Source organism: Gallinula chloropus (assembly GCF_964237585.1).
Source record: "Gallinula chloropus genome assembly, chromosome: 6".
Classification (NCBI taxonomy): domain Eukaryota; kingdom Metazoa; phylum Chordata; class Aves; order Gruiformes; family Rallidae; genus Gallinula; species Gallinula chloropus.
In genome coordinates this window covers 5,863,866-5,890,052 of record NC_140091.1, presented here as the reverse complement: position 1 = coordinate 5,890,052, position 26,187 = coordinate 5,863,866, and the positions used below count along the sequence as shown (strand labels likewise).

The window sequence follows — 26,187 nt, the reverse complement described above, 5'->3', positions numbered from 1 at the left end:
ATCAGGATGTCTGTAGAAGGAGCTCAGTGAGAAACTCCCTTTGTCCAGCAGAGTGTTCTGCTGAAAAGAGAAGCACTGTACTCTGAAATGCGGACAAGGGGCAGCAAGGAGAATTCACCTGGCAGCTTCAGACCCCTCCAACTGGAAAAATCTCATTTTGGTCAAGTCTTTGCTTCCATTTCTTACTAACAGTACCAAAACATGAACTGCCTTAAAAACAAATCTGCCTTGCTGGCAGCCTGTGAAATCCTCCCCACAGTATATCCTGAGATTCTTTCATTAGTGGTTGGGATAGTCAGCATACCCAGTGCCTCCTGTTGGCCATGAAATACAAGGTCAGGAATGTGGTGGCAGGGCAGGGAAGGAGAAGGGTTGGGCATGGGCATCTTATGTGACAGGGACAGGAAAAGTGTATCCCTTTGATGGGCAGATGAGCATCCTACATTGAGAGGGAGCTACTGGCATAGGTTTGAAGAGATGTCTGATGGAGGGAGTGGGTAGAGAGGCTAAGCTTGCAGCAGCATACATCACAACTATCTCTTAATCTCTGTATCCCAAATTCCTGTAAGTAAAGTAAAACTAGAATCCCCTCCCTGTCCAAAGTGCTGGAAGAAAAACTATTAAGTTTGATGTTTAATTTCCATGAGTCTAGGCACCAAAACAATCTGAGCAAAAAGATTAGAACAGAATTTTGTGCCTCAGATTCTTCACTGTCGAGATGTTACGAGATCCGTGAGCAAATGGTGCTTTAGAAATACCCAACACTGTAGCAATGCAATCCGTACTGCAGCAATGCCATCTCTACTCTTCCCTCATTAGGACCTTGCTGGTTCCTGCCTGCTGCTGAGATCTGTTACAGAAAATCTTTCAGAGAGCAAGGAAGTGAGAAAGCCTGCTGCTCTGACACTGAACAAGTCTCACTAAGGCAAACACCACTGACAAACACTCCTGAGTGAGTCACAGTTTGGGTTTTTACCCTTTGAGAGATTTCTCAGTTTAGCTGAGAAATGTTCTCTGCCCTTATCCAAACATACAAGAAGTTATCATGTAAGAATTAAAAAAAATAATCTCACTGCAATTGCATGCTATGAAGAAAAAATCTCAGTGTGTTTTGTTGAAGACAAAGACAAAGTCCTGAGTAACCGGACAGGAATGTCAAGGTTTGCCCTGCTTTGCACAGGAGATGGATGACATGACCTTCAAAACTAAATTATTTTATGATTCTAAAACAGCCAAAAAAGCTTAGCTTGGGCCAGTGTTTTGCATTTGAACAGCACCCAGGCAAAGTAAAGCAAACAGTTAATAATTCAGTATTGTGCTAGACAGAGGCCAAGCACATTTCACATACATACCCGTCCCTGGCACTCTCCAGCGGTGACTGATGGTGATGTGGACTGGAAAGGGTAGAGTCGAGTGGATGGTGTCTTGAAGGAATGTCATGAGGAGGAGGCAATATACCTGGTGAGGGACCGTTATGGTTAGCACTGGAACCACTGTACATGCCTGTGAACACACATCATTTTGCAAAATAACATAAGCAAGGAAGCATTCAAGTAAGTCCTTGAGACTCTCCAATTCCTTCCCAATTTCCCCACCCGACTCCAAGATGCAAAGAGCAGCCCATGTCTCTCCCCTCCAACCCTCAGGTGGTCCATTTCTTCCTTGCTCTGACTGCAGACTGTAAGCACTGCTCCTAACAGCTAGCAAGACGGGGCAGGACTCTCATCCTTACCATACATCTGAGGGAGAACCTGCGGTGCTCAGTTGTTTCTAGCACGATGCAGCACATACTGACAGCAGTGCCTGATACTGTACCAATACCACAGCAGATACTGAACTCAGAGCACTCAGGACCTGGGATTTTTCATTGTTCCTTCCTTTTTAGTTTGGCTTTCAATTAGCATGCTGCTGGACATCCCATATTGATACAAATGAAACCCCAATAAACTAAATGAAAAGAGGAATGAGGAGAGATTTTTCAATGAGACTGTGAAAACAAAAGGTTTACCAGTACACAGAGGTACTGAAGGAATGATCAATTCTGGCAGGGCAGGGGGTGCTGGTTACTCTTTCCTACCATGGCAGCAAGGCACCAACAGCCAAATACCTACCATGCCCTCGAGCACATGCTTTGTTGAGGAAGCTTTGTCCAGGACTCTTGGATTAAGATGTCGGGATTTTTTTCCTTCTAGTCTCCTTTCTAACGGGTAAACTGTGCCCTGAGGCAGTCCGGGCTGTCTGGGGCCAGGGCCTCCACACTGACTGTTGGTGTGAATGCTGCACCGAGGGCAGGTCTCAGTGATGAGGGGAGATGGCCAAAGTGTTTGCTGCCTGGAATTACAAACACTGTTTGCAAATCCCACTCTATGGCAGGGGGAGAAAGGGACTGGCTCCTGGGAAATGGGATTCTTGGAAAAACCTAGTCCTTCTTTTCTCAGTTTCTCTGCCCTTCTCAAAGTCTGCCTTCACCACATGTCGCAGGGCATGTCTCCCAGGGAGTCCACACACACGGGGGACTGGAGCAGCCACTCACATTGTATTTTGAAGGCTGTGGGCAGCAAATAAGTCTGCCACCATGTCCAACTATACAGCACAGCAGGCCCCACACCCCTCTGCAGCCTGCTTGCTTTGCCTTCTTCCCTCCTGTCCCACTGACGGTGTGCAAAGCCTCACATCCAGAAAGGCAGGGCTGTATGTCAGCCCTGGCCATGTCCCGTGTCACTGACAGGGTTCTGCATGGCACCTCTCCCAAACCCTCACAGCAACATGGAACTAGGAGAAGGCAACTTGAAAATCTGGAGCCGTGGGGAACATGTGACATTGGGCAGATAAGCAACAGCTGAATGTCAGCATCTGTTTCTGTGCAATTGAAGAGCACAGCCACTAAAGCAAGATTCCAGCCACCTTTGTCAGGGACTTCAGATGAGTCAAAAACCTCTCCAGAACAATGAGTCCTCAGCTGTTGACAGATCTAAAGCAACAGAAAAGAAACACATCATCTCTGCCTCCGGCTAGACAGAACATTTGTCAACCAGCCAGTGAAACCAATTTGCTTTCTGCACTGAAGGCCAGACAGAAGAGGCTTTAAGGAGTCAGATGTTCCCAGGTGATGCTAAGATTTATTTGTCAAAGCCTCTTCTGATAACTAAGTCAGTAGCTTGGCTGCTACACTATGAAAATGTTTTTCTACTGGTGGCTTCAATCAATTTTATAATATAATAACTTGTTACTATTCATAAATTCATTATCAGGCTTGGAAGATTGGCCAAATGCCGATTTGACCTTGACTGTGCAGTGTCATTTCACACTTCAGCTGATTTCCTACAACACACAGATCAGGTATATTGGCAGCTCAGCCTGGAGGAAACCACTGAAACCTAAAAAGAGCTTTCTGAGGCCAGCAGACGCTTACTGGCCCCTGTCAATAACTCGTCCAAAAAGCTCAAAACCCCTCACAAGGTAGTTTTAGCAGTGTTGGTGGCCAGTAAACACACTCAAATATTTTATTTTGCAGTCTCACTGCTGAACAGTTTGTGAATGTTTAAGTTGTCTCTCCTGGCCTTACTGTCTCAGGTACTGAGGATAGTTCAATTCTTTGCTTGAGGTGGATGAGAAAGGGTAGCAGAGTACCTACAATCAGCTTTGCCCCTCTAGAGAAGCAAGAAAACGTTCAAAAAACCACCCCACACATCCATATGTTCAGGATCCAAGTCCTGTGTGATCCCATGCACTCAAACATACCCCATTAGAAACCCAAATGAAACCAGAATCCCTGTCACCCCCTGAGTTTTGGTCATACACAAGTACTATGCAGAGGAATTTACCCATCTGTGGAACTGGTAGGGTGGACTCCCATTGTCCACTCTTAGGCTTGAAGAGTTGTCTAGCTATGAAACTCCTTTAAGATAGAGTAGGGCTTCTTCCATCTACCCTGAGTTTAACCTCTTTTGACTTACTGGTCAGACCGTCTCTGGAAACTGTCCCTGCTTGAAGCATGGGTGTGCTGAGGCTTGTAGGGTTTGTTCATCAGTTCTTCTTCCTACACCTTTATTTACCACAATGCCCTCACACTCAGTGAGCCTCACGTGGTTTCTCTGGTCCTCGCATCCCCACATTCCTTCCACTCCACACTGCAGCTTGGGCCTCTCACCCCAGAAGCCGCTGGCTCTCCTTGCACCGACACCTCTCTCCATGGCATTGCTACATCAGCAGCTGACTGCAACATCAGCTGAAGCACATCAGGGTAAACCCAGCTGTCCCCATGTCCTCTGTGACACTGACAAATGCAGTGCTACACAGGCTGTCATGCTACACAAGCAGCCTGTGTCACAGCTGAGCTCTGCGTGCCTCTGCCATAGTAGAACACTAATTTTGGGTGTCACTCTCTGTATGCAGCTACCAGCATTCACCAATCTTGTCAGAACACAATTCTCTCAGGTGTTTGTCAAATGTGGCTGAGCTTGGCTAATGGGATTTGAAACATACTGTGGGGAAGGGGAGTGACACACGTGGACAGAGAGGAGAGCAAGAGAAGGCCTTGCTTCCTAAGGAATTAGTCAGACACAGCGATGTGTGCTCCTGGGCCTGCTGGTGAGGCTCAGACTGCACAGCCTACCATTTGGATGGGGGCTGCATCCACCCCTGAAGCTTCAGGATAGTGAGAAAGCCGAAACACAGACAAAGTACTGACATTCACTTGCTCTGCTTGCATGGGGCGTCTGCCTGTCACTCAGAGCACTTCACAGGCCATGGGGGTTTACTATGAGATCCCATGTGAGTCTGCAAAGAGACATTAGTCATTTCTGTTGAGTCACTGAGAACCAAATTGGTATTTATTTAAAGTTAAAAGTTATCCAGTGCAAAACAAGGGCACTCCCACAGACCACTGCACTGATTTCCTTCAGAGGGACAGGCCTTTCTCTGGTGCTGGGCTCTGTGCTGGGTGTACTACACCAGGCACTGTGAATGCTATCGCTGTCAGCCTGTTCACGCTGCTACCAGAATTCATTTTGACCATAAAAAATTCTATGTGCTTATTTCTATTCCAGATTTCAGGCAAAGTTTGGAGCTGGTGTCACTCTGATTCTATGACAGCCTAATCTTCATGGGTGTTAAACCCAAAGATGGGGCTTTTACAAGGAAATACTGGCTGTGGCAGTTTATCAGGAAAGAGAGAGTGAACTTGTTCAGGGAAGCAGGAGGTATCTGGTGATATGAGGGTGTATAAGGTCCTTTCCACTGCTAAGCCCTAACAGAAAGAAAGAGTTGTTTGAGGGGAGAGAAAAGCTCTCTGCTGGCTGGATCCCTTTGCCCAGGAAACTAGGTGCCTCTACAATCGAAGAAGTCAAGGGGGGAAAGAGCAGCTGCTAGTACAGCCTCAGTATAATTTTCAATGCTTCTAAAAATTCACTTTTCCAGTTTTTCTTCTTTTTTTTTTTTGTCACTAAGCTACAATATTCAGAGTACCTGAAGTCACACAGAAGCCTTTGGAGCTGTTAGGAATGATTACTCCTGCAAGTGCAACCCAGTTCAGTGCTGTGCACCTTGGGCCTCTTCACGCATTGACCATCTTACCTTGTAAATACATGTCATCAGTCAGTATTTTAAATGGCTTGGCCTCTAACCTTAACATCTGCTGCCAAAACACTGCTCTGAGCATCAATGGCTAGCAGCTTCTCCTGCCCCCCCCCATCCCCCAGCTTTATGCTAACAGACACCAGAAAAGCAATATTAAAACATGCCCAGAGAAAATGCCTGAGTGGAATTATCTACATGGAGATACTTCCTTTGCAGGGAGAGTGATTGAGCTCTTGGCCACAGCTAGAGCTGAATGTGTGCAGCCATGAAGCATCTGAGGTATGAGGAGGGGAAAAGGAGGAAGATCTAAGCAAACAATGGTTCCTCTGATGGCAAAACATTCTTTTGCTCACTGTCTTACCCAGTCCTAGGCACAAACCTGCTTTGAAGCCAGACACAAGGGATGGGAGCTTTGTAAATATTTCATTTTTCCTGTGATTGGCTTTCATCCCTGACATATTTAAAATGTGCTTTAACTTGGAGAAAGTCAAAACCGAAGCTTCCCAGGAATCCAAGTGATCCCTAAAGCCCAGAGCTCTGCACATTAATAATGTGGTTTCTTTGAAAAAAAAGAAAAAAATAAACCCCAAACAAAATAACCCACCCCAAACTCAAAACAAAAACCCAAACCATGAACATTTTCATATTTTCAAGTGAAATCTAGAAGACACCACATACCATATTTATCCACATAGATCCCATAGAGAATATCATAGCTGATTTCTCCAGAAATATTACCTCTGAAAGAGCAAGTGTGCAATCACTGCAGACTATAGGTGGCAGCAGGAATGTCCTTATGCTTTAATTCTGTAAGGATCCACACTTACGTGCCCTAAATAATGACAGAGGAAGTTTTGCCTATGGAATGGTATTAACAGAGTGTGAAGCAACTTCTGTTTCCCTGAAAAATGGTCTTTCGACTCTTGATTTATGTTCCCTGGCACAGCACTGTTTCATACTGGGCATATAGGGTCTCAAATGGGGTGAACTGATGGAAGTATCAGGGAAGATTTACTAGGGTTTTTTTAAAAACATCCTGGTGATGGATTGATACACCCAGCAATGAAATCCTATCAGAGAAAGCCAGCATTATTGATAAATAAAATCCTTACTTTCACAAGAGGTTCTCAGAAGTGACACTGAGGTTAGGGATGGTTTGTTTATCTGTAAGTTAATCACTTCTTTCCTGGTTTATTGTTGTCACTTGAAATCCAAGGCTGTTTCTGAGGCTCTTAAGTGCAGCCTGTTTTGCAGGAAGTCACTGGTCTTTTCTGTCGTGCCTGGCAGTGAGACACCACCCCATGCTTCAGCTATGCCAGCCTGCTGCCCTCACAGATACCAGGAATGCAAACGACAAAGGCACAGACTGGAAATACCCCCAAGTCCCTCCAGCTTTCTGCCACTTTTCAGGAGCCACACATAAACTGTGATCACAGACTCCCAGGAGAACAATGTTAGACTGGAGGGTTATTTCCCTTTCTCCCCCATTCTGTTCACCAGTTACAGTCCAACATTTTAGTGCAACTTGAACAAGAAAGGAGAATAGGAGATGTCAAGCAGGATGCTTTTATTTGTTAGTTTGTTTTATAATTTAAGATGTGGAGTGAGAAAAAAAGCAGGAGATTCTTGCCTAAGTAATATTTAGTGATTTATTACTTTGCTGTTACAAAGCAAAATGTATTCTCAATGAAGTGCATAAGCTCTTCCTCTGGTGCAGGGGAACCAGCACCAGGCATTTATGTTTTCTAATTCCAGTTTACCATTGGATTTCTCTAACCAGAAACAAGCTAGGGTTTGACTGGAAAGCTCTTAGTTGCTAAATCCATTCAAACATATTTACTAATACCATGTCAAGCCTCTCCTCCACAGTGGGACTGAAAGACAATAAAGCACATCTCAGATCAAGATAGATTAATTTAGCTCTAAAAGAAATCATTTTATGAATAATTCCAGATTTTAATGGCACTGAACCTTTTCTAATATTGACCAAACTTGATAGTCAAGTCTTCAGAAATGGCATCCCTGCCTTTTTGTGTTTCACTTTGGCTCTGCTCTGCAATCCAAAGATGTCTTCCTGTGAGGGAAAGCTGAGAGAGTTGGGCTTGTTCAGCCTGAAGAAGGCTCCAGAGGGACTTTATTGCAGCCTTTCAATCCTTAAAGCTGGCTTTTAAGAAAGATGGGGACGAGCTTCTCAGTAAGGCCTGTAGCAACAGGACAAGGGGGTTTTAAACTAAAAGAGGGTGGATTCAGACTGGATCTAAGGAAAAAACTTTTTACTCTGAGGGTGGTAAAGCATTGGCACAGGTTGCCCAGAGAGGTGGTAGATGTCCCAGCCCTGGGAACACTGAAAGCCAGGTTGGATGGGCTCTGAGCAACCTGATCCAGTGAAGATGTCCCTGCTCACTGCAGGGGGGTTGGACTAGATGGCCTCTAAAGTCCCTCCCAACCCCTCTCCAAATCATTCTATGTTTCAAACTGTACTCCATTCTCAGGCATAACATGCAGTATACCAGACTCCATATTCTGCCTCCAAATTAGGAACAGCCTGTCCAAAACTGGGATTACTAGGCATTATTATTTAAACAATGAATTAATTTTAAAAGTTAGTAAGAATGTGTCTGGAACACGACAGAGAATGACAGGAGAAAATGTGACAGTGATGGCTTATAAATCAAGCAAATGGCAGAATCTGGAAGTTGTGCACAGAAAAACAATCCAGGACAGTATTTTTTCCAAAAAGTGTGGACTTTGCAATTTACTGATACATGGTGTTGTTGAAGTCAAGAATAAAATAAATAGAAAACCAGGAAAAGGGCTAAATATTTACATGGACAGAGAGAGATTAGAGTGAGAACAGCTAAAGTGAAATGTTCCCCACTCTACTCTGGAATGCAAGGAGGGAAATGGGTGCCCTTGCAGGGTGAGGCACATTACAGTTGAACTGATGGCCTTGGAGAGTTCCTCTTTCCATCTGCTGCCTAAACAAAGAACCTGAGATTGCCTTATCTCTGACTGAGGATCCTATGCTGAGGTTCAAAAGTTGTGAATCCAGATCTTATTTTCAGCAGAAGGGCATGGATGCATCTTTTTCTCTTCCTACAAAATGTATAGAACAGTCTAAGGTCCCTGGAAGGGGGCAGCTCTTTTTCAAACCACAAGAAAGAAAAGACAGACAAGAAGGAATGAAAGATTAAATACTAGAAAACATAATTAAAACAATCTGTTTGACATTTCAAATTCAAGCTTTTGTTCCGTTCATACACCACCTATTATTTGTTATAATCAGACAGTGCTTGATAATACACAGCCTCACAGCCTCATCGATGTCTCAGCAGCTCCTGGAAAACCTTACTGCTGCGTGTCTGTCTTTCCTGGAGCACCCATTTGGCTTGAGCAAGGCTCACACACCTGCATTCTGCTGGACTTTGTAAAAGAGAACAAATAAGGGCTGAATTTCAGCAGGGCTGAGACCCTCTTCACACACAAGGGGAGCTATGTGGCCCTAGCGATAACAGAATTGTGTCACAGAATTGTAGGGGCTGGAAGGGACCTCAAGAGACTGAGTTCAATCCCATCAACTCACAAAATTATTTCATTTTATTTATTGGTTTGCTTTGGGTTTTTTTTTTTAATCTTCCACAGTTGCAGAGCAGACTCACAAGCTTTTCTGTTCAAATCCTGTGTTACACGACATGTTCAGCACCGTGTTAATTAGAGGTATTCTTACCTGTAATTAAGTCATGATGACCCACAGATCTGCCACATTTCCCATCCAAAATGTGCTGTGAAGATGTGTGGAGCTGCTGTATAGCTAAGCATTCACTTAGTACATCTTGTTCGATATCAGGACATGAATTTAGCTACAAGAGGGGGATAAAACAAATGTTTTATTTCAAAGCAAACCAAATGACTTCTAATTAAATTCATGTGTGTCTTTGCTTAAAGATTATGTATAGAAAGAAGGAACAAAATGTCCTTCTTAGGAATCTGGTGTAATTAAGGATGTATCTATTACTTGGTATTTTTAATTAGAGATAATTTTGGTTTTCTTAAGTGCACAAGTTAAGTGTGCTAATCTTAAATCAACAACAGTTTGCTTCAGAAAATAACGTGCCCTGTGTTTCTTCAAACCTTCCTGAGCAATTTAACTGGGTATTTTCAGGCTTTCTGCAGTTTCTTTGGTTCTGTGGCAAAAGGATTGCATCACTGTGGCTGTGTGACACTTGGAAAGACATTTGATAGGGAACAAAAAGCGTTTGTGCTTATCAGATTAGAACTGGTGGAATAATAGGCTGTCAGTAATGTGTATGGGGTATCACCGATGTCTCAGCTGTTCTCCATGTAAATTAAAGCTCTGGCAAAAGTGTCTGAAGCAAACTCTTGAAAACCACAATGTCGATCATATTAAAAACAGCAGGAGAGGAGAATTAAGAAAGAAAAGCATTTCTAATTCTCTTTCAAACATGCTGATGTTGCCAAGCTTTTGTCATAATATAGTGCTCACATTACACAAACAGCCATCATTTTCTATAGCCATTAATAAATAGTTATTGTCTTTACATTTACAGCTTTGCATGCCGATCTCCCCTGGGTTTGGTTATCCTAAATAAAAGGTCCAGGCAAACCGATTCAGAATACTGCTATACAGCCATTTGTTGGTTCAGGATAAACATCTAAGATTTGGATCACAAAGTGCATCTGCAGACAATTAAACTACTACTAAATTAACAGCTAACTTTCTCCTATTTTGATCTTATAAAACCTTATGGAACGACCACGTATTACCACTGCAGTCATGTTCTAGGCTATAAACTAAATACTGAGGACTCCTCTGATGTAGCCTTAAGCTCAGGCATTTTATTTTATATCAGAGGTGGCACATTTTGGTAGCATATCTCAACCAAGACATGTGGGCAGAGCAGCCTGTTAATTTTTCTTTCTTGGCTAAGTCACTTCCACTCCGAACTCCTGGGAAGCTGATACCTACAGACAACTGCCTTTGCTGAGTTACCACCAAAAATGAGCACATGAGTATAAACAGTCTTTCTGCCTTTTTCCCAAAGTAGACTGTCACCATTTCAGTAACTCTGGGATTTATTCCACTGTGAAAGTAAACTTTGGTTGGTTTTTTTTTCTATAATATGTTTCAGTGAAATATTTGGGGGTTTTATTGTTTCTTTATGAGTCAGGTTTGCTTTGTGAGAGCCTGTTCAAAATGCACTTTAAATCTGCTGCTTTCTCAGACACCTTTCACAGGAAAAGAAGACACAGGATCAAGTATTTGTAAGTTTTAATGGCTAAACAAGGCAGGAAATCTGAAGATGATTTCAAACCACTGGAGGAGTGCAGATTGAGACTGGTCTACCAGATAAGTTGTGGGAGGCAAGGAACTTTTAAGACAAGAGTTGATAAGACTATGGAGGGTATGTATATGCGTGCAGGGAAGGAGGTTGAGAGCTATGAAACCCTGGGTATTTGATGCCTTGGTACATCCTAGCAGCTTGAGTTTGTGTTTTCTGTGTACTGTATTTGTCCTGTGTTGATTCTGTGCTTAAGGCCTCCCACTGCTTACACAGGAAGTACTTTGTGCCTCTTCCAGCAAACTTTGGATTTAGGGTTTTTTACCCACCTTCCTCCACAGAAGCTGAAATAGGCTGCAGCAGGGGTCAGGGCCTGACAGTGGGGCTGCTTTCCACAATCAGCTGAGAATCTCCTACAACAAAATCTTCCTGTCGCCACTGGTGCCCATGGGGAGGCATGTGCACAGCACACCCTGTGGAACCTTCTAGAGAGCTGCAGTGAAACCACATGGCCTGATCACACAAAGTTGGGCTTGAAAACTAGGCCAATCCTTTCCAGTCCTGCCAAGTCACATAAGAGCTCTGGCTGGACCTGTTATGTGCAGAGCCAGTAACTTGAGTCTGGGACATCTGGGGGTGTGCTAGGCAGGAAGAGTGTTCCCCCAGGCACAAAGCTGTGTGTGGAACCAGTGCTTCTTGGCTGGCTGTGTGAAATGGGGTGCACAACTCTGGCCACTGGTGTTCTAGAAAGGGTTACTCGGATGGCTGCACCTGATGCAGACCAGGGTTACAGGAAGAACTGGAGCACAGACAGCTGTCCCAGGAAAGGGGACCAGAAGTTCAGACTTGTGTATCTAGTCAAGTGAAAACTGTAGGGGATATAATTCATGCTGGGAAGTAGCAGAAGGGAAGGGGTGTAAAACAGGGTGCAAGGCTGACACAAGGACAAAGGGTATGAACTCATCACAGTCATATTCAAGCAGGAAAATTAGGCCTTTTTAACATCACTCTCACTCATCTGTGGCTCATCCCAAATTCTGCAGCTAAGATCACCTGGGTTCTGCAGGTGAGTATGTAGTTTCTCTACATGTAGACATGTGGATGAGAAACTTAACATGAGCCAGCTGATCTTTCAGCTTGGAAGGCCAATGGTATCCTGGGCTCCATCAGAAGAGGGGTGGCTGGCAGGGACAGGGAGGGAGGGGATTGTCCCTCTCTGCTCTGCCCTCAGCAGGCCCAAGGTCCAGATCTGGGGGCCCCAGTACAAGAAAGGTGTGGAACTGTTGGAGAGGGTTCAGAGGAGGCCATGAAGATGATTAGAGGACTGAGGCACCTCCCCTACGAAGAGAGGCTGGGGGAGCTGGGCTTGTTCAGCCTGGAGAAGAGAAGGCTGCAGGGGGACCTCATTGCAGCCTTCCAGCCCCGAAGGGAGCAGAGAAACAGGAGGGGAATCAACTTTTTAAAAGGGCAGACACTGGCAGGAAAAGGGGGAATGGATTAAAGCTAAAGGAGGGAAGGGGAAGCTCTTTACAGAGAGAGTGGTGAGGTGCTGGAACAGGCTGCCCAGAGAGGTGGTGGGTGCCCCATCCCTGGGAGTGTTCAAGGCCAGGTTGGATGGGGCCCTGGGCAACCTTGTGTAGATCCAGCCCTGGAGGTTGGTAACCCTGCCTGTGGCGGGGGATTGGAGCTGTCTGATCCCTGGGGACCCTTCTGACCCAGACCATTCAATGATTCTATGATTCCTCTCTTTGCTCTCCACTATTTCTAGTTCTTACCTTTGACATTGTTTCAAGCTAGCCGCTCCCTACCTCTAGCTTGCCTGGCTGTCATTTCTGCTCTGTGCTCCATCCATTAAACACACTGTCTCCTGCTGTCTCCTCTGTGATGCTCTCAGCAGCGGCGAGGCAGCTGGGGGAAGATGTCATTGCTGCTTATTGAACTCACTGTAATTGCTTGCTAAGGTTTGCATTCCCTTCCATTCCTGGCCCTGAAAGTGTGCTCATGGTCTGTTCTGTCACAGACCAGCTCTGTGGGGGAGCTGGTCATGTTTTTACAAACTGTGTTTACATATGTGTAGTAAACAAGGGTCTGATGCTGGACTGGTGCTCAGAAGCATCTCCATTTAATAATGAGTTCAGGACTTAGCCCACAGAAACCAAGATACTTATTTGAATCTAATAGTGATGAAAACATAACTAGCAGTCTGGTTTTGAAGTTATTTATAAATGCATTTAAAATACAGATGTGGTGGGAAAAGCACGGGGGGATGTGTTTCACTCTCATCTATTTATTACAAGTGCTGCTGTCCTGACATTTCCATAGTATCCTGGCTTAGTTGCATTTATGTTTCACACGACCTGCCAACATACATTTACTAGCTGATTTTAGAGACTCAGTTCACATTGTATGTGAATGGCAGCAGATTTTGGGCTTGTGTATGAAAGATGAACAGGAAATAAATGCTCGGAGAGAAAGTGTGGGGCAAACTGAAATCAGAGGGTGGGGGACTGATTAACAAGAGTGACTGAAAATCAACAGGAAAACTTGGTCAATATAAGTTTTCTTCTAATGATATTGCAGAAGAACTCTGATTTGAAAATACATAAAGTAAAGCTAAATTAAAAATAACTCTACCAAGGAGATCTGGAGATGTGTCACGTTTTGCACAGTGGGTCTTACCTTCTTACGCACCTGTTGTTCTTTGGCTGAATGAGCTTTCACATGTTTGCGCAGAGAGCTGGGATCGGTGTAGCGTTTGGAGCAGCCAGGAATCTGACAGGCATAGGGTTTCTGAACAGGTGAGAGAAGGGAAAAGAGTTCATATTCCTCTGCATCCCCACCACCAGCATACCGAGCGCTGAAGGGTGGCCATTTCTGTGCAGCAGTGTTAAGCCAGAGCTGTTTGCTCTCTCTGCTGTTCCCAGATTCGCTCTGTCTCCTCTATGTACACAAGCCAGAAACAAACAGAGCCACTGCACTGATCGCTCTGATTGTGCACTCTGTGCAAGCACTGAGAGCACCTGACACATCTGTGCTCTCTCATGTTTAAGGAGATGTAACTGGATGGGTTTTGAGAGCATTACTTTTTTCTAGCTTTACAGTAGACAAAATGATCACAAGATCACCCTGTGTAATTATAAATATAGAAGCTCTGCTTTGAGTTGTGATTCACATAGTTTTTAGAAGAACTGTTCCATATTCAGCAGAGCAAAACTCAGGGTATAGCACACATTTGGTTTCCTTCATATCCTTTGCTGGCATGAATAACAGCAGCAACATCTTTCTTTTTATAAATCCTACCAAACAACCTGCATCAAACTTTAACATCTGTGCAAATCAATGCAGAAAGGACAACCCACTCCTGTTGACTTTGCTGGGAAATCCTCAGTTTGGCATGCAGCAGATCTTGCCAAATAACAGAATATATAAACTAGGATGCTCCAATTTACCTACTGATTCTGGAGTCCCAATGACTGAAAGCCTCAGTAAGTTCTTCTCTTAGTTACACCTACTCCCAACAAATGAAACACTATCTCTGTTACAGTGTAGCCTCCAATTGAATGTGCAATTATTAAGCTGCACAAAGGGATTCTGGCACATGTTATTAAGTAACCACTGACTTAAGGGATAGTAAAATAGTCCTTCTGGTGTCTTCCCAAAGGTAAAAAACTGATTTGGCATGACCTCAGGGGAAAAAAATCCCACCGGTTTTAGGAGAAGCGACTGTGAGGTCCTTTAAACAAACTGCTTTACTCCTGGAGGGGATGACATGCCCTTTTTACCACCAGAACAGATACGTTCCCTTTGTTCTACGTAGGAGAAGGATCTACTTCCAGATGATTTAGTAGAGATTCCATCAAACTAGCATACACCAGTAAGTCTCCGAATTGATTTACAGATTCTTTTTTTGGAGAAGATAAATGATGAAGTGACCTGCATCAAGCAGCTTTAAAACCAATTCCAAATGAACTCAGTAAGGAATAGGCAGTCTATATAAACCCCTTTTCTTTGTAAGTACCTCCAGAGGATAAGTACTGCTGCTCTGTCCAGCCAGCAGGAAATTTCTGAAGGAATAATAGAATCATTCACCAATCCACGACCTTACAGACTAACCCAGCACCTACCCAGAAAGTTACAGGGCAAGGCAGATTTATTGAGAATGTCTGGAACACAGAGAACTGACACCTGAGGAAAAACTATGGAAAACCTGAACAAATCCCTCAGCAGAAAAACCAGCTGTGGATTTTTCAAATCATTGGTGTCATTCAGAGTAGCAACAGAATCATTCAGATTAGCGATGGGCAAACGAGATGGAAACCTGACGACCCTGGAAAAGGTTCAGGGCTGTTGGCTTTGACACTCCAGGCAGTTGTTTTGCCCCCTGAGCTAAGGCAACGTGCAGCCTTTACAGTAGCACCGTCCTGTCACATTCACATAACACTGAGCTAAACCACAGGACTTCAATGAAATCAGGTAAGTGGAAGTTAGTTACTGCGTTGTAGGACTACAGAAATAGTTTCAAAGAACCTGCAACAGAGTAGCAAGAGGGATGTTTTTTGGTGTTTAAGAAAGTTAGTAGAAAATTATTACTGTACCTTTTTCCTGATTTATGAGCATTTCAGATAATAAAGACAGAGATAAGGAGAGAAAAGAAAATAGAAAGTTAAGAGATTTGTTTTTAATTACCCACAGATAAACAGATACAAGAATTTTTGCTTATTTTGTTAGCCACTTAAATTATCTTTCAAAACTACTGTCATTCCACTCACAAGTACGGCTAATAAAAATACATCTATTAGATTCAAGCAGTTACTTTTCAAAACCATGTACCCAATTTAGTATATCCACACTCAAGAGAGACACGTTTTAGAACTAATTACAAATTCAAATATCTCAGGTTGACTTTCAAATAAATAAAACATTGTTATTGTAAGTGTGCTTTGGTTTGGAAAATGTGACTGACTCGCTTCTCTTACTTGTTTGTTTTTGCAAGGCATAATGTACATTAGACATTCCTTAATGCTGCACTGTCTGAAATGTGTAACTGCTTAAAAAGTAAATATCAATTAAACTCAAAGGTTCTGCCCCATAACCACTTGGCCAAACATTAAGCCATATATTCACTTCTTTGAAAAAGACAAAGCAACAACTCTGTGATTCTTTACAAGCTTTAAGCTGAGGATTTAACTGGTCTACAAACTTGTCTACTTGTTTCTTCCCCCGTAACACAGTGATTTAATTTTATCAGAGCCTAAGACAGTGGACAGGCTCCCAACTACTCTGCGAGGCAGGTGAGGAAGACTTGTAGAGCTGAGTCAGAATCTACTAACTGTGCATAGGAAATGAATTTGTTTCTTACAGTTAGTTCTGATGCAGGGTACGTAACAAATTTCATGGTGTTATAAGACAGATGTATTTTTACCTTCACAAAATCATGTCCAAAACTGAGATGCATTTCCCTTCCACTGAGCTGTCTGAACTGCTTTTGCTTTCATTCAGCAGAGACTTTACTGAAGCAACATACAATGGGCATCAAGACAATGACACACATTTAGGACAGTACCATGACTCAGCTTTCACTCACACTATGCTTTATTCTACTGCTGCCTCCTCTTACTGGAACGAGAACAATGGGAGAGTCTGCTGAGCAACCTATTCCCGAGTAACCTAGTCCTGAGTAATCTATTCCTCAGCATGAGTAAGACAGCTGAATTTGCCTTTCTGTGATCAAGACTTTTTCGTCTCTCAAAGCACATACAATTCAAAACATAAGTAGAGCTGCTTATTGCTGAGTTTTCTGAGATGCTCCTTGTGAAAAGGAAAAGTCACCCCCCAGTTGCAGAACAGACTGTTACAAGGATTAGTGGAAAACTCAGTGCAACTCCCAGTATGAAATCATGCTTACGGTATCCAGGTGGGTTCGCTGATGCTTTGCCCGGTCACTGGAGTTGCTGAAAGCTTTCTGGCAGCCAGGATGCTGACACAGGTATGGCTTCTCCCCAGTATGACTCCGGAGGTGAATCTTAAGGTTCTCAAGCCTAGAAAATGCCTTGTTGCACCCTTCAAACTGAAAAAGTAATAAAAAACACCATTGTAAAGTACTATTAAATAAACCATGTGCAGCCACAATAAGAACAGTGTAAGATCCAAGTTGGACACGCAATAAATCAACCAACATTCAAACATCTGTTGAAATTTATAGATGAAACACAACATTTTGTGCTGTTCATTTAATCTGTCACTGAAGGCATGGTGTGTAGCTCAGTAATAATACAAGGGTTATAAATATCTCGCACGTTAGGTCTGAAGTACTGAACGCTTATAGAGATGGTGTCAGAACAGAGAATTTCAAGAAAGACCAAGTTTTCTGATGAGTTCTCTTACATGATAATTGGGACAGGAAACACTGTCGGCAATAACAATCAGCTGCTACAGTCAGAGAGCAAGAGCAGCTATTCGTGGCAGGTAAGAACCTGGTTTCAGATGTCTGAAATACTATATACTGGGGCAGATGAGCACGGACTATTACAAGAAGACCTGATCCTTTTGAAGATCAATCCAAAGGAGCTCTGCTGTTACTCTGCACCCTTTTCTTTACCAGCTGTATCATTCAGATCTGTTCTCAGCATTTATACAGCTAGTAACCCGAGCGAGTCTGACTTCTTAAGCACCCGTTTCATTAGGGAACTCAGTAATAAAACACTGCATCGCATTCATAACAAAAGTCACTATTTCAAATTCAATCCAAATAAATAAATAATTAAAATTTCCAGCTACTAGGCCAAGGGAAAGGTATTTTGCCTTGTATGTTTGCCTTTGGTTTCACAACCAAAAACGCTCAGCAAGTTAAGGCACAGCTCTTTCCACATTACCCTGCCTGACTTGACCATTCAGAGCACAAAGTAACCTTCCCTTCCATTTTGAAAACCTTAAGTCTAATTTAAATCTTCTCAGGATGTGAATGGTGCATTTGGTTTAAGAGCAAATAAAACTATGGAAAATTTCATACATGACAAATGAATTTTTGCTTCCCTCATTGAACATTCTTCTTTTTTCAACCACATGCAGTATTCCCTTTTAAGCATGTAAGGGTGTATAGCATTCCTAACGGTATGTCAGTTTCCAAGCAAAATCATCGAACTTCAATCAGTCAAAAAAGCATCAGCTTTTGTCCAAGAAGCTTGCTAAGTGTTAGTGTTACAGACAACAGGTGAGGCACAGTCTCTAGGATGGGCTTTGGGAACTAACTCCAGTGAGCACAAATACATCCATATGCACATTCACACACCAGCAAACCCCTCAAATGCAGTCAGACACTCACGCATGTGCACAAGCACTTGTATGTACACATACTCAAGTACGACGCTGTCATATGCCCTGCACTGCAGCTTTGTAGCACTGCAGATCATCTACAGTCTGTATAGATAAAGGTTCCTCTATGATTCGTGGTCTCAAACAAGGTATTTGAGAAACACAACCCAATTCACCTTCATATCAACTCAAACAACAGATTTGAAAGAAGATGGGTGTATCTTAAACCCACTATTTCTGGAAGCCAGGGGGTTTTGTATGATTCTTGCTCATAGAGGGTGAAATCCTGACCCTCACAAAATTAGCAAGTGCTTTGTCACTTCCTTCTGCTGAGTCAAGATTCTGTCCAACTGCTTTCCATTCACTATCTGTGGTTCCTTGGTCTTGCCAGTCCTTGTCACCTCTCATACACATTGGTATGTGCAAACTTCTGACTCAGCTGTTGCATCCAGCATCATGGGCAGAGGGATGGGAAGGGGGAGCAGATACAGGAGGAGCCTGGATGCTATAAGCTGGAGGCACCTGATCACCTGAACAGAGGCAATTTATATTACTGATGGACAAAGGTCTATCACATCCTGCTCAGACCAGTGTGGTTTAAGTACCCCAACACAGCAAACAAGGTGATCTGGACTCTAGAGCTAGCACTTCATTTTGCAGGCTGTGTTCTGCCTTTGGATGCAGATCAGCTCTGTGTACTACAAAGTACGCACACCAGTGCTGTCCAACAGACCCACACAGAGGGTTTCCTGGCAGGCAGCAAAGTCCTGCCTTTCCCAGCCACTCACACATGAAAGGATCACTGTGGCTCTTACTGCCCTCAGTATTTCACTGCCCTGGGCAGATACATAATGTGAATGGCATCAGACAGCTACCTGATGTGTACACAGTTCTATCTTTATCCGTCACAGCTATCATGATAGATCCAGAGGGTCACCTGGAGACGTGCAGTCTACAGCTTCAGTAGTTTGGCCATGACTCTACTCTGAACACTTGAGCTGGTGCAGGGAGGCAGGGAATTTTTGGAAATGACCAAACCACCAAGGCTTAAAAAGAAACAAACTTTCTTCTTAATAATCACTAAATATCTGGCAAGGATTCAGAACAAAGCAATCTGAAATGTGCAAATACGCTGAAGTCCATGAAAAATAAAGCAGAGTTTGGCAAATCCATAGTTCATGCAAGATATTCCATAAAGCCAGTTTCTGGCAAAAGGAGTTAAATGCACTGAAGTCCTACCTAAAGAACATTTATTTCCACTTTGTTCCTCAGCTCTGCTCTTCTCTTCTCTCCCCTCTCCTCACACCTTTCCTCAGTCATATCATGCCCTTCAAACTAGCATCCCTTTCATTTTCAGTTCAATCTCAGTTTCCATCACCAATATATAACCACAAGGTCTGGTGAGAATCAGACCCAGAGTCTACAAAACCATTTTGCAGCTCAGCTCTGCAACCTCCTTCACCTGAATCAGAGGTGTGCAGCAAGACCAAGCTCTTTCCTTCAGTTGTTGATGCTATGCCCCAATGTGTGGTGTTCCTGCCCCCTTACCTGAACAGACTGTCCCCTGACTGCCACGAGTCCCTTCTAGTACTCCACTCCTGTCTCTAAAGGAGTTTCTGGTTCTTGCATGCAGGCATCAAAAAACCTAGCCCGGCAGTAACGTTCCTTGTTCCAGGGTTCTTGGGACACTTCATACCCTGCTGGCACCAGAATCACTACAGTGACACTCCACAACTCGATCCTTCTTGTCCACATGTTGTCTCAGGTCTGGAAGACCCGTTAGGTCACAGAAGTAATTTCTCAGCTATTCAGTGATGAATGAAGGATCTTGAGCCTCAGAATGGTCTTCTAATGGGTTACCAGTCTACAGCTCAGTATCTACAGCCTAATGCAAAGTAGGAAAGCATGCAAAATAATCCAAACTAATTCAAGGTCCATTCTCATTGATGTCAGTAGCAAAAATGCCAATGGCAAATGTCCTAAAACATCTAAACATGAGCTTAATTTAAAACACATGAAAGCACATATGTTCAAGAGTTTGCTGGATGCTGGATTGGGACTGCAGGAAGAGAAGGAACAGGCCCTACCATAAATGCTCGGAGCACCAACACTCAAATGGGGGTTTATTATATTTTTACTGTGATCAACAGTGGGGTTTTTTGGTACTAACACACAATCCAAAGGTCTAATGCCTTCAGCAGTAAGGTTCCTCCATCACCACATATGCCTGGACTTTAAGGGCTTTTCTTATTTATATCACAGTTTCTGAATTTCTGTTATTTATATTATCCAGCTCTTTTAAACTGCCTGACAGATAGTGGGACAGTCACAACACTGATAAATTCATTCTAAACACATAAGGTGAGAGAATACATCAGCAAAGAGAATTTTTTTATAAAACTACAGCACTCCTGTGTTCAAGGAGGCAGGATTGCCAAAGGTAGCACTGGCTAAATAGGAAGAAAATCAGTGGAAAAGGAGAAGAGGGTGAGAACCTTGCAGGAAAGTGATGAGAAGAGGGGAAGGTTCTGTACAAAGGTGAAAGGCCTAAGAAGGAGGGAGGAAGGGAGTTGGTGCAAAGAGCTGACAACCACAGAGGCTGCAAGAATCCAGAGCTGCAGAAAGGTCTCTACTTTGAAGGACTCTGGGAAAACCTATTTCAGCTCTGTTATATCTTGCTGGTTCTGCTGAACTTTTCAGTTTTTCCCTACAAGTCCACATGTGGAGACAGCACTGCTGAGACCCAGTTTCCCCAGAGCAGAAGTGTACAAGGACAAGATCATTTCAACTGGCTTGCTGCGTTAGGATGGCTGTAAGGTAATTCCTGGGCTTCACCACAACTCACCAACCCTTTTAATCCTTCCACCTACCCTTGCTGCTTGGAGTGTATTTATATTTATACAGACAACAAATAAAACTCCTCCTGGATAACTGGGGTGCTCATTCTCCTTCTCAAATGAGAAGATCCATCAACCCCAGAAGTGTCTCAGCTTCAGCTACAAAGAACAAATGTTCAATTTCCAAAGGACTTTAGGATGGGAAGAGTTATTTGATCAACTGAGAAGGCCACTTATAGTATCTCCCAGACATCTGGCCCCAATCTGTCATTTGCTTAATCCTACAATCTTAAACATTTTGTTGTCGTTTGATGCCTGGGATAACTGTAACAAACACTGCATGATCCTCAAAGTCCGTAAATGTCAACAGAGCTCTTAAACAAGTTCATCAATAAAAATAATAATTATATTGCAATTACTACTTTTGTCTTTATTGTGAGATTGTTATTGTGACAGTGCTATGCTACACACATCTGATCACAGACACAAAACAATGCCACATGATTACAGTAAATAGCATGATGCAATTACTGGATTTTATAACTACTGCTGCTTTTAGAATAGGGCTTCTACCAGAAAAAAATACGTTGTAGAAATTTATGGGACTAATTGAGTTCACTACCATATGGAAATACATATGTTATCTTTATTTTACACTACAATCTCACTGGAGCGTAACTGCTGCAATATAATGCGTTTAAAAGGCATATTTATGAAAACACTAAATTATCTGACAGTGATCTAAACACATCACAATTTTCCTAGCAAAATGATTTAATCTAATAACTGTAATCACTTGCAATGTTTTCTGCTTTCACATTATACTTTGAACTCACCTGAGAATGTCGCCACGCAGAAATGACAGCACAGTCCCAAGAGGCTTTAGATTATCAAACCTTTACCATTTTCATAAGCATATTTAATCACAGTCCTGTCTACAGTATCTGTCAGTGGTACAGATCAGAAGAAATAAACTGTAAACTAAACAGCTCAGAGCATAAGGTGAAGCAATAACTGACATTTTCTTAGGAAATGAGTTATGACTGAAAAAGAGAAGCCTTCACAGTTGTAGTGCTAAATAGGTCCAGTGTGCCATTAGAGAAAGCTCATTAATATACACCTCTGCTCTGCTGCAAGATCAGTTAAACAAGCTGCCTTTTATTTATAGACCTAAAAGGGAAAGAGCAGGTCATATTGGCTGCTGACATCTCAGACAGCCTACAGATGGAAAACCCAAAACATTTCATTCCAAAGCATTTAATACTATCAATAGGAAATCTTATGTCTGGTCAAAACATCTACAAGCCTTATGAACATTGTGAAATGCTCTTTCTTCCCAACTGATTACAAAATTGGGAAAATTTTATTGAAAAACATGTTATGAGAAAAAGGATCTTGTGAGGATATGTAACCCTTCTGGAGGGGAGGAAATAGGCACACTGCTCTTTAAATAACATCAATGTTTTACAGCACACTGACTCTAATGTTGGGGACACAGCAGGAGGCATAAGAGGCTCCAAGCTGTTACAAATATCAGTAACTGAAGCACCTGAGTTGGTTCACCCACCACAAGGATCAAACTATCTGATTTAGTGCTTTGTTTTTTCTAGCAAACTCCTAATTAGATTACTTTTTAATTCTCTGTGTAGCTACAATGTACCGCTCTGATCCTGCAAATAGTTGCTCCTGAGTAGCACAGCTCATGCAAGCAGTTTTACTAAACTCAACAGAGCTACTTGTATACATACGAGGTAACTTGGAGGGCAGCTCTCAACTCCCTAAAGAATCCCAGTTCATATAGACAGTTTACTGATTTCTTATAAGAATTTCTTATATTCTTCTTATAAGCTGCTTTTTTTTCCTCTGTGGTAAGAAAGTAATGGAAAATACACATCTATATGGATTTGTGGCCAGCAGGTGGAGAGAGGTGATTCTGCTGCTCTCGTGAGACCTCACCAGGAATACTGTGTCCAGCTTTGGAGCTCTCAACACAAGAAGGACATGGACCTGTTGGAGTGGGTGCAGAGAAGGGCCACAGAAATGATCCCAGGGCTGGAACACCTCTCCTATGAAGCCAGGCTGAGAGAGTTGGGCTTGTTCAGCTTGGAGAAGCTCCAGAGGGAACCTTATAGCAGCCTTCCAGTACCTGAAAGGTACCTGTAAGAAAGTTGGGCAAGAACTGTTCCCAAGAGCATGGAGTGATAGGATGAGGGGTAACAGCTTTAAACTAGAGAAGGAGAGGTTTAGGTTGGATATTAGGAAACAGTTCTTTAGCATTAGGGTGGTAAATCACTGGAATGGGTTGCCTAGAGAGGTAGAGGAGGCCCCATCCCTGGAGATAATTCAAGGCTAGATGGGGTCTGAGCGACCTGATCTAGTGAAGATGTCCCTGCTCACTGCACAGGCGTTGAACTAGATGACCCCTAAAGTCCCTCCCAACCTTACACATTCTATGATTCCATAATTCTATGATACCTGTAAGAGAAAAAGGATCTGCCAATTTCCATGGGTTTTTTGAAGTCTGAAGAATTTATGTTTGCAAAGTGACACTTCTACATGGTATTTCACTTGAGTCCTGGGATAAACTGCATGCACTTGCTTTACTATTTGTATCATGAAAAAGCATTTCCAGCTTTGGCCAGACTATTGTACAATTGCTGATGTGTAGGAGAAGAAATGGTAAAAAGGTTCAGAACAGGAAAAAGAAGAGATCTAGACATGTAAGCCACAGTATAAATGCAGTACATCCTTCACACTGTTGGGTTTTAGGGTGATTAGAGCCAGAAATTTGACATCAAGTTGTACATCAGCAGTTCATTTTTCTTCATGCTGTTAGACAGGTTCCTAATTAACATGAAACTGGGAAATACTAATACACTGAAAATCCGGAGGAGCTGTTTCATCAGCACACGTCCCTGAATTAAACAAGACTTTGGGCTGTCTCTTTTATTTCAATTTTATGAATTTTATAAGCCCCTAAATCCACATTCCTGAACCCCCTCTGGCAGTACCAGGAGTTATGGGTGCACAAGGAATGCAGACCTGGCCCACGCAAGGCCTAACAACAGACTCATTTAAGTCATGAGGCTTTCAAACAGCAACCAGGTCTGTTTCCTCATGCAAGGTGGTTTCCAAACACAGTCTTCTCTGGCTGCAAAATGCACTCACCTGCCTGCCAACATCCCCTGAGATGGGATTCCTCCGCTCTCAATGTACTGTCTAAAGAATGAACGGCCTTGTTTGAGCTCCCCACGTCCCTGGAGAACAGCAGGTCTGCCCAGCATGAGGTTGGCAGCTAAGAGTTCAGTGAGAGGCCTCCTGCTCCCTAGGTGCCAGTCCCTCTCTACAGAGGCAGCCAGAATTTGGCTTCTGGTTTTTGTTTTTAAAGACAGTACTACCTGTGTTCCCAGGTAAATCTGGCATTACATGTGAGTTTTATGAATCATCTCTCAAGGTCGGCCGCCGTACTGGGTGCAGAAGACCAGCTCAGCAGGACAGGCACTGAGTCTTGGCCTGTCTCTAAGTACTGCTGGGCATGTTTTGTCTCACAGAAGTCTTTCTCACGTAATTTTAAATTGTCACCTGTCAATAAAGGGGTGAATGTTGTTCAAAGCACTGAAATATTCATAGATTTATTTCTTCTAGTACCCACGGGTTAGGCACTTCAACCAGCAAACCCAAAAATATCTGGGAAATTACCACAGCATCCTATCATTTTCACAAGACCCTGTTATTAGTCTTAGAATTCTTTTTTGTCATCCTTCTTTAATCAAGTAGAGGGATAAACATTTGTCAAAACAGGGGTACTTGAATTTATTTGCTGCAATATTTGAGAATGAACCAAGTAAGTTGGGGATATCTTACTATCAGCAGCATGACAGCCACACATTCTGCCATAAGGTTTTGCTAAATATGTAATCTGGAAACCAAACAATTTTCTGAAACCTCATTACAGTTGGACTGAACACAGTATTATGGCTTGCAGGCAAAAATAACATCACATGGAGCAACATTTTAAAAAACAGAATGCAAAATTCAGAGTCATGTAATAAGCAAAGATGACACCCCTCCCAAAATCTACATGTCAATCCCTTTATTTCCTCATATGTAATTAGGAAATTATTATTTATTTGGAATTTTCTGAATAGCTTGCAAGTTATTCAAAATTAAAGGACAACACACAATCCAAGGTTTGCTGCTCCAATATCTGAAGCCAGATCTTCTTGTTTTGGGGACAAAATTAAGATTGAACAAAATAATTTAAAAACACTCTCCAGCTGTGCCAGCAAAGAACCACAAATAAAATTAAAATTCTTGCCTCCAGTTCTTTTAGATTTTTTTTAAACAAAAATTACAGTTCACTACACATACTTCAAAACTCTGTTCCTCTGGATTAGTAAGTCACTGTTTTGCGTTATTTGCAGTTCAATTTTACACCCATCTCCACTGAGACTCGACTGGAATTCTGTCCTGCATCCTCACCTGCATCACTGTATTTTGGTCCATGTATTAGTCACATCTTTAAATAACAGACTGTGCTTTTGCCCTTGAAGGCCAGTTATGCTGCAAACAGTTCTGCTCAGAATGGATTTCACTGGCATGCGAGACTGAATAGGCACTTATAATTTCAGAGTGAAGAATTAATTTGCTTAAGATAATGAATGCTGCCCCAGGACAAGAGGAGAATCCATTCATGTGGACTAACCAGTTAAAAACAAAACAAAACAAACAAATTAAAGAGAGGACAACAGCAAGAAGGGAAAAAAGTAATTATAAAAAAACCCCCCATCCCCTAAACTTATGGCTGATTAGCATAGCGTAGCATCTTAAAAGGCAAAAATACCACATGTGTGGCATGTTACAAAAGAAGATTAAAATAAAGGAAAAATATCCAGAGAACCATGAAGTCTCAAAACATCTGGAGTTTTATAGTAACAAGGAGGAAAAAATCAAAAACATAATTGAAAAAAGTCCACTGCGATACATTATTGTACAATGAAGCTTAATGGAATTGAAAGGAGAAGAGATGAAAAGGCAAAAGAGTGGGGGGTTGAAATAAAAGAAACAAGAAAAGGCATTTATATTTAAAAGATGTCACTGAGGGTTTTTATCCCAGTTATTAAAAATTACACACCCTGCTTCTGTAAGCTGTTCCTGTAATG

General features: G+C 42.6%; 1 protein-coding gene across 1 annotated transcript in view; it reads right to left on the bottom strand.

Annotated features, from left to right (window-relative positions):
* The window catches only part of GLIS1 (GLIS family zinc finger 1), a gene marked incomplete at both ends in the record, with an annotated part of 198,824 nt that overhangs the window by 23,450 nt on the left and 149,187 nt on the right, over positions 1-26,187 (bottom strand). The window contains 4 exons of the mRNA XM_084266375.1: positions 1,353-1,503; positions 9,305-9,437; positions 13,557-13,667; positions 16,783-16,944. Coding sequence (XP_084122501.1) covers positions 1,353-1,503; positions 9,305-9,437; positions 13,557-13,667; positions 16,783-16,944 — 557 coding nt within the window. The remainder of the gene's footprint in view (positions 1-1,352; positions 1,504-9,304; positions 9,438-13,556; positions 13,668-16,782; positions 16,945-26,187) is intronic.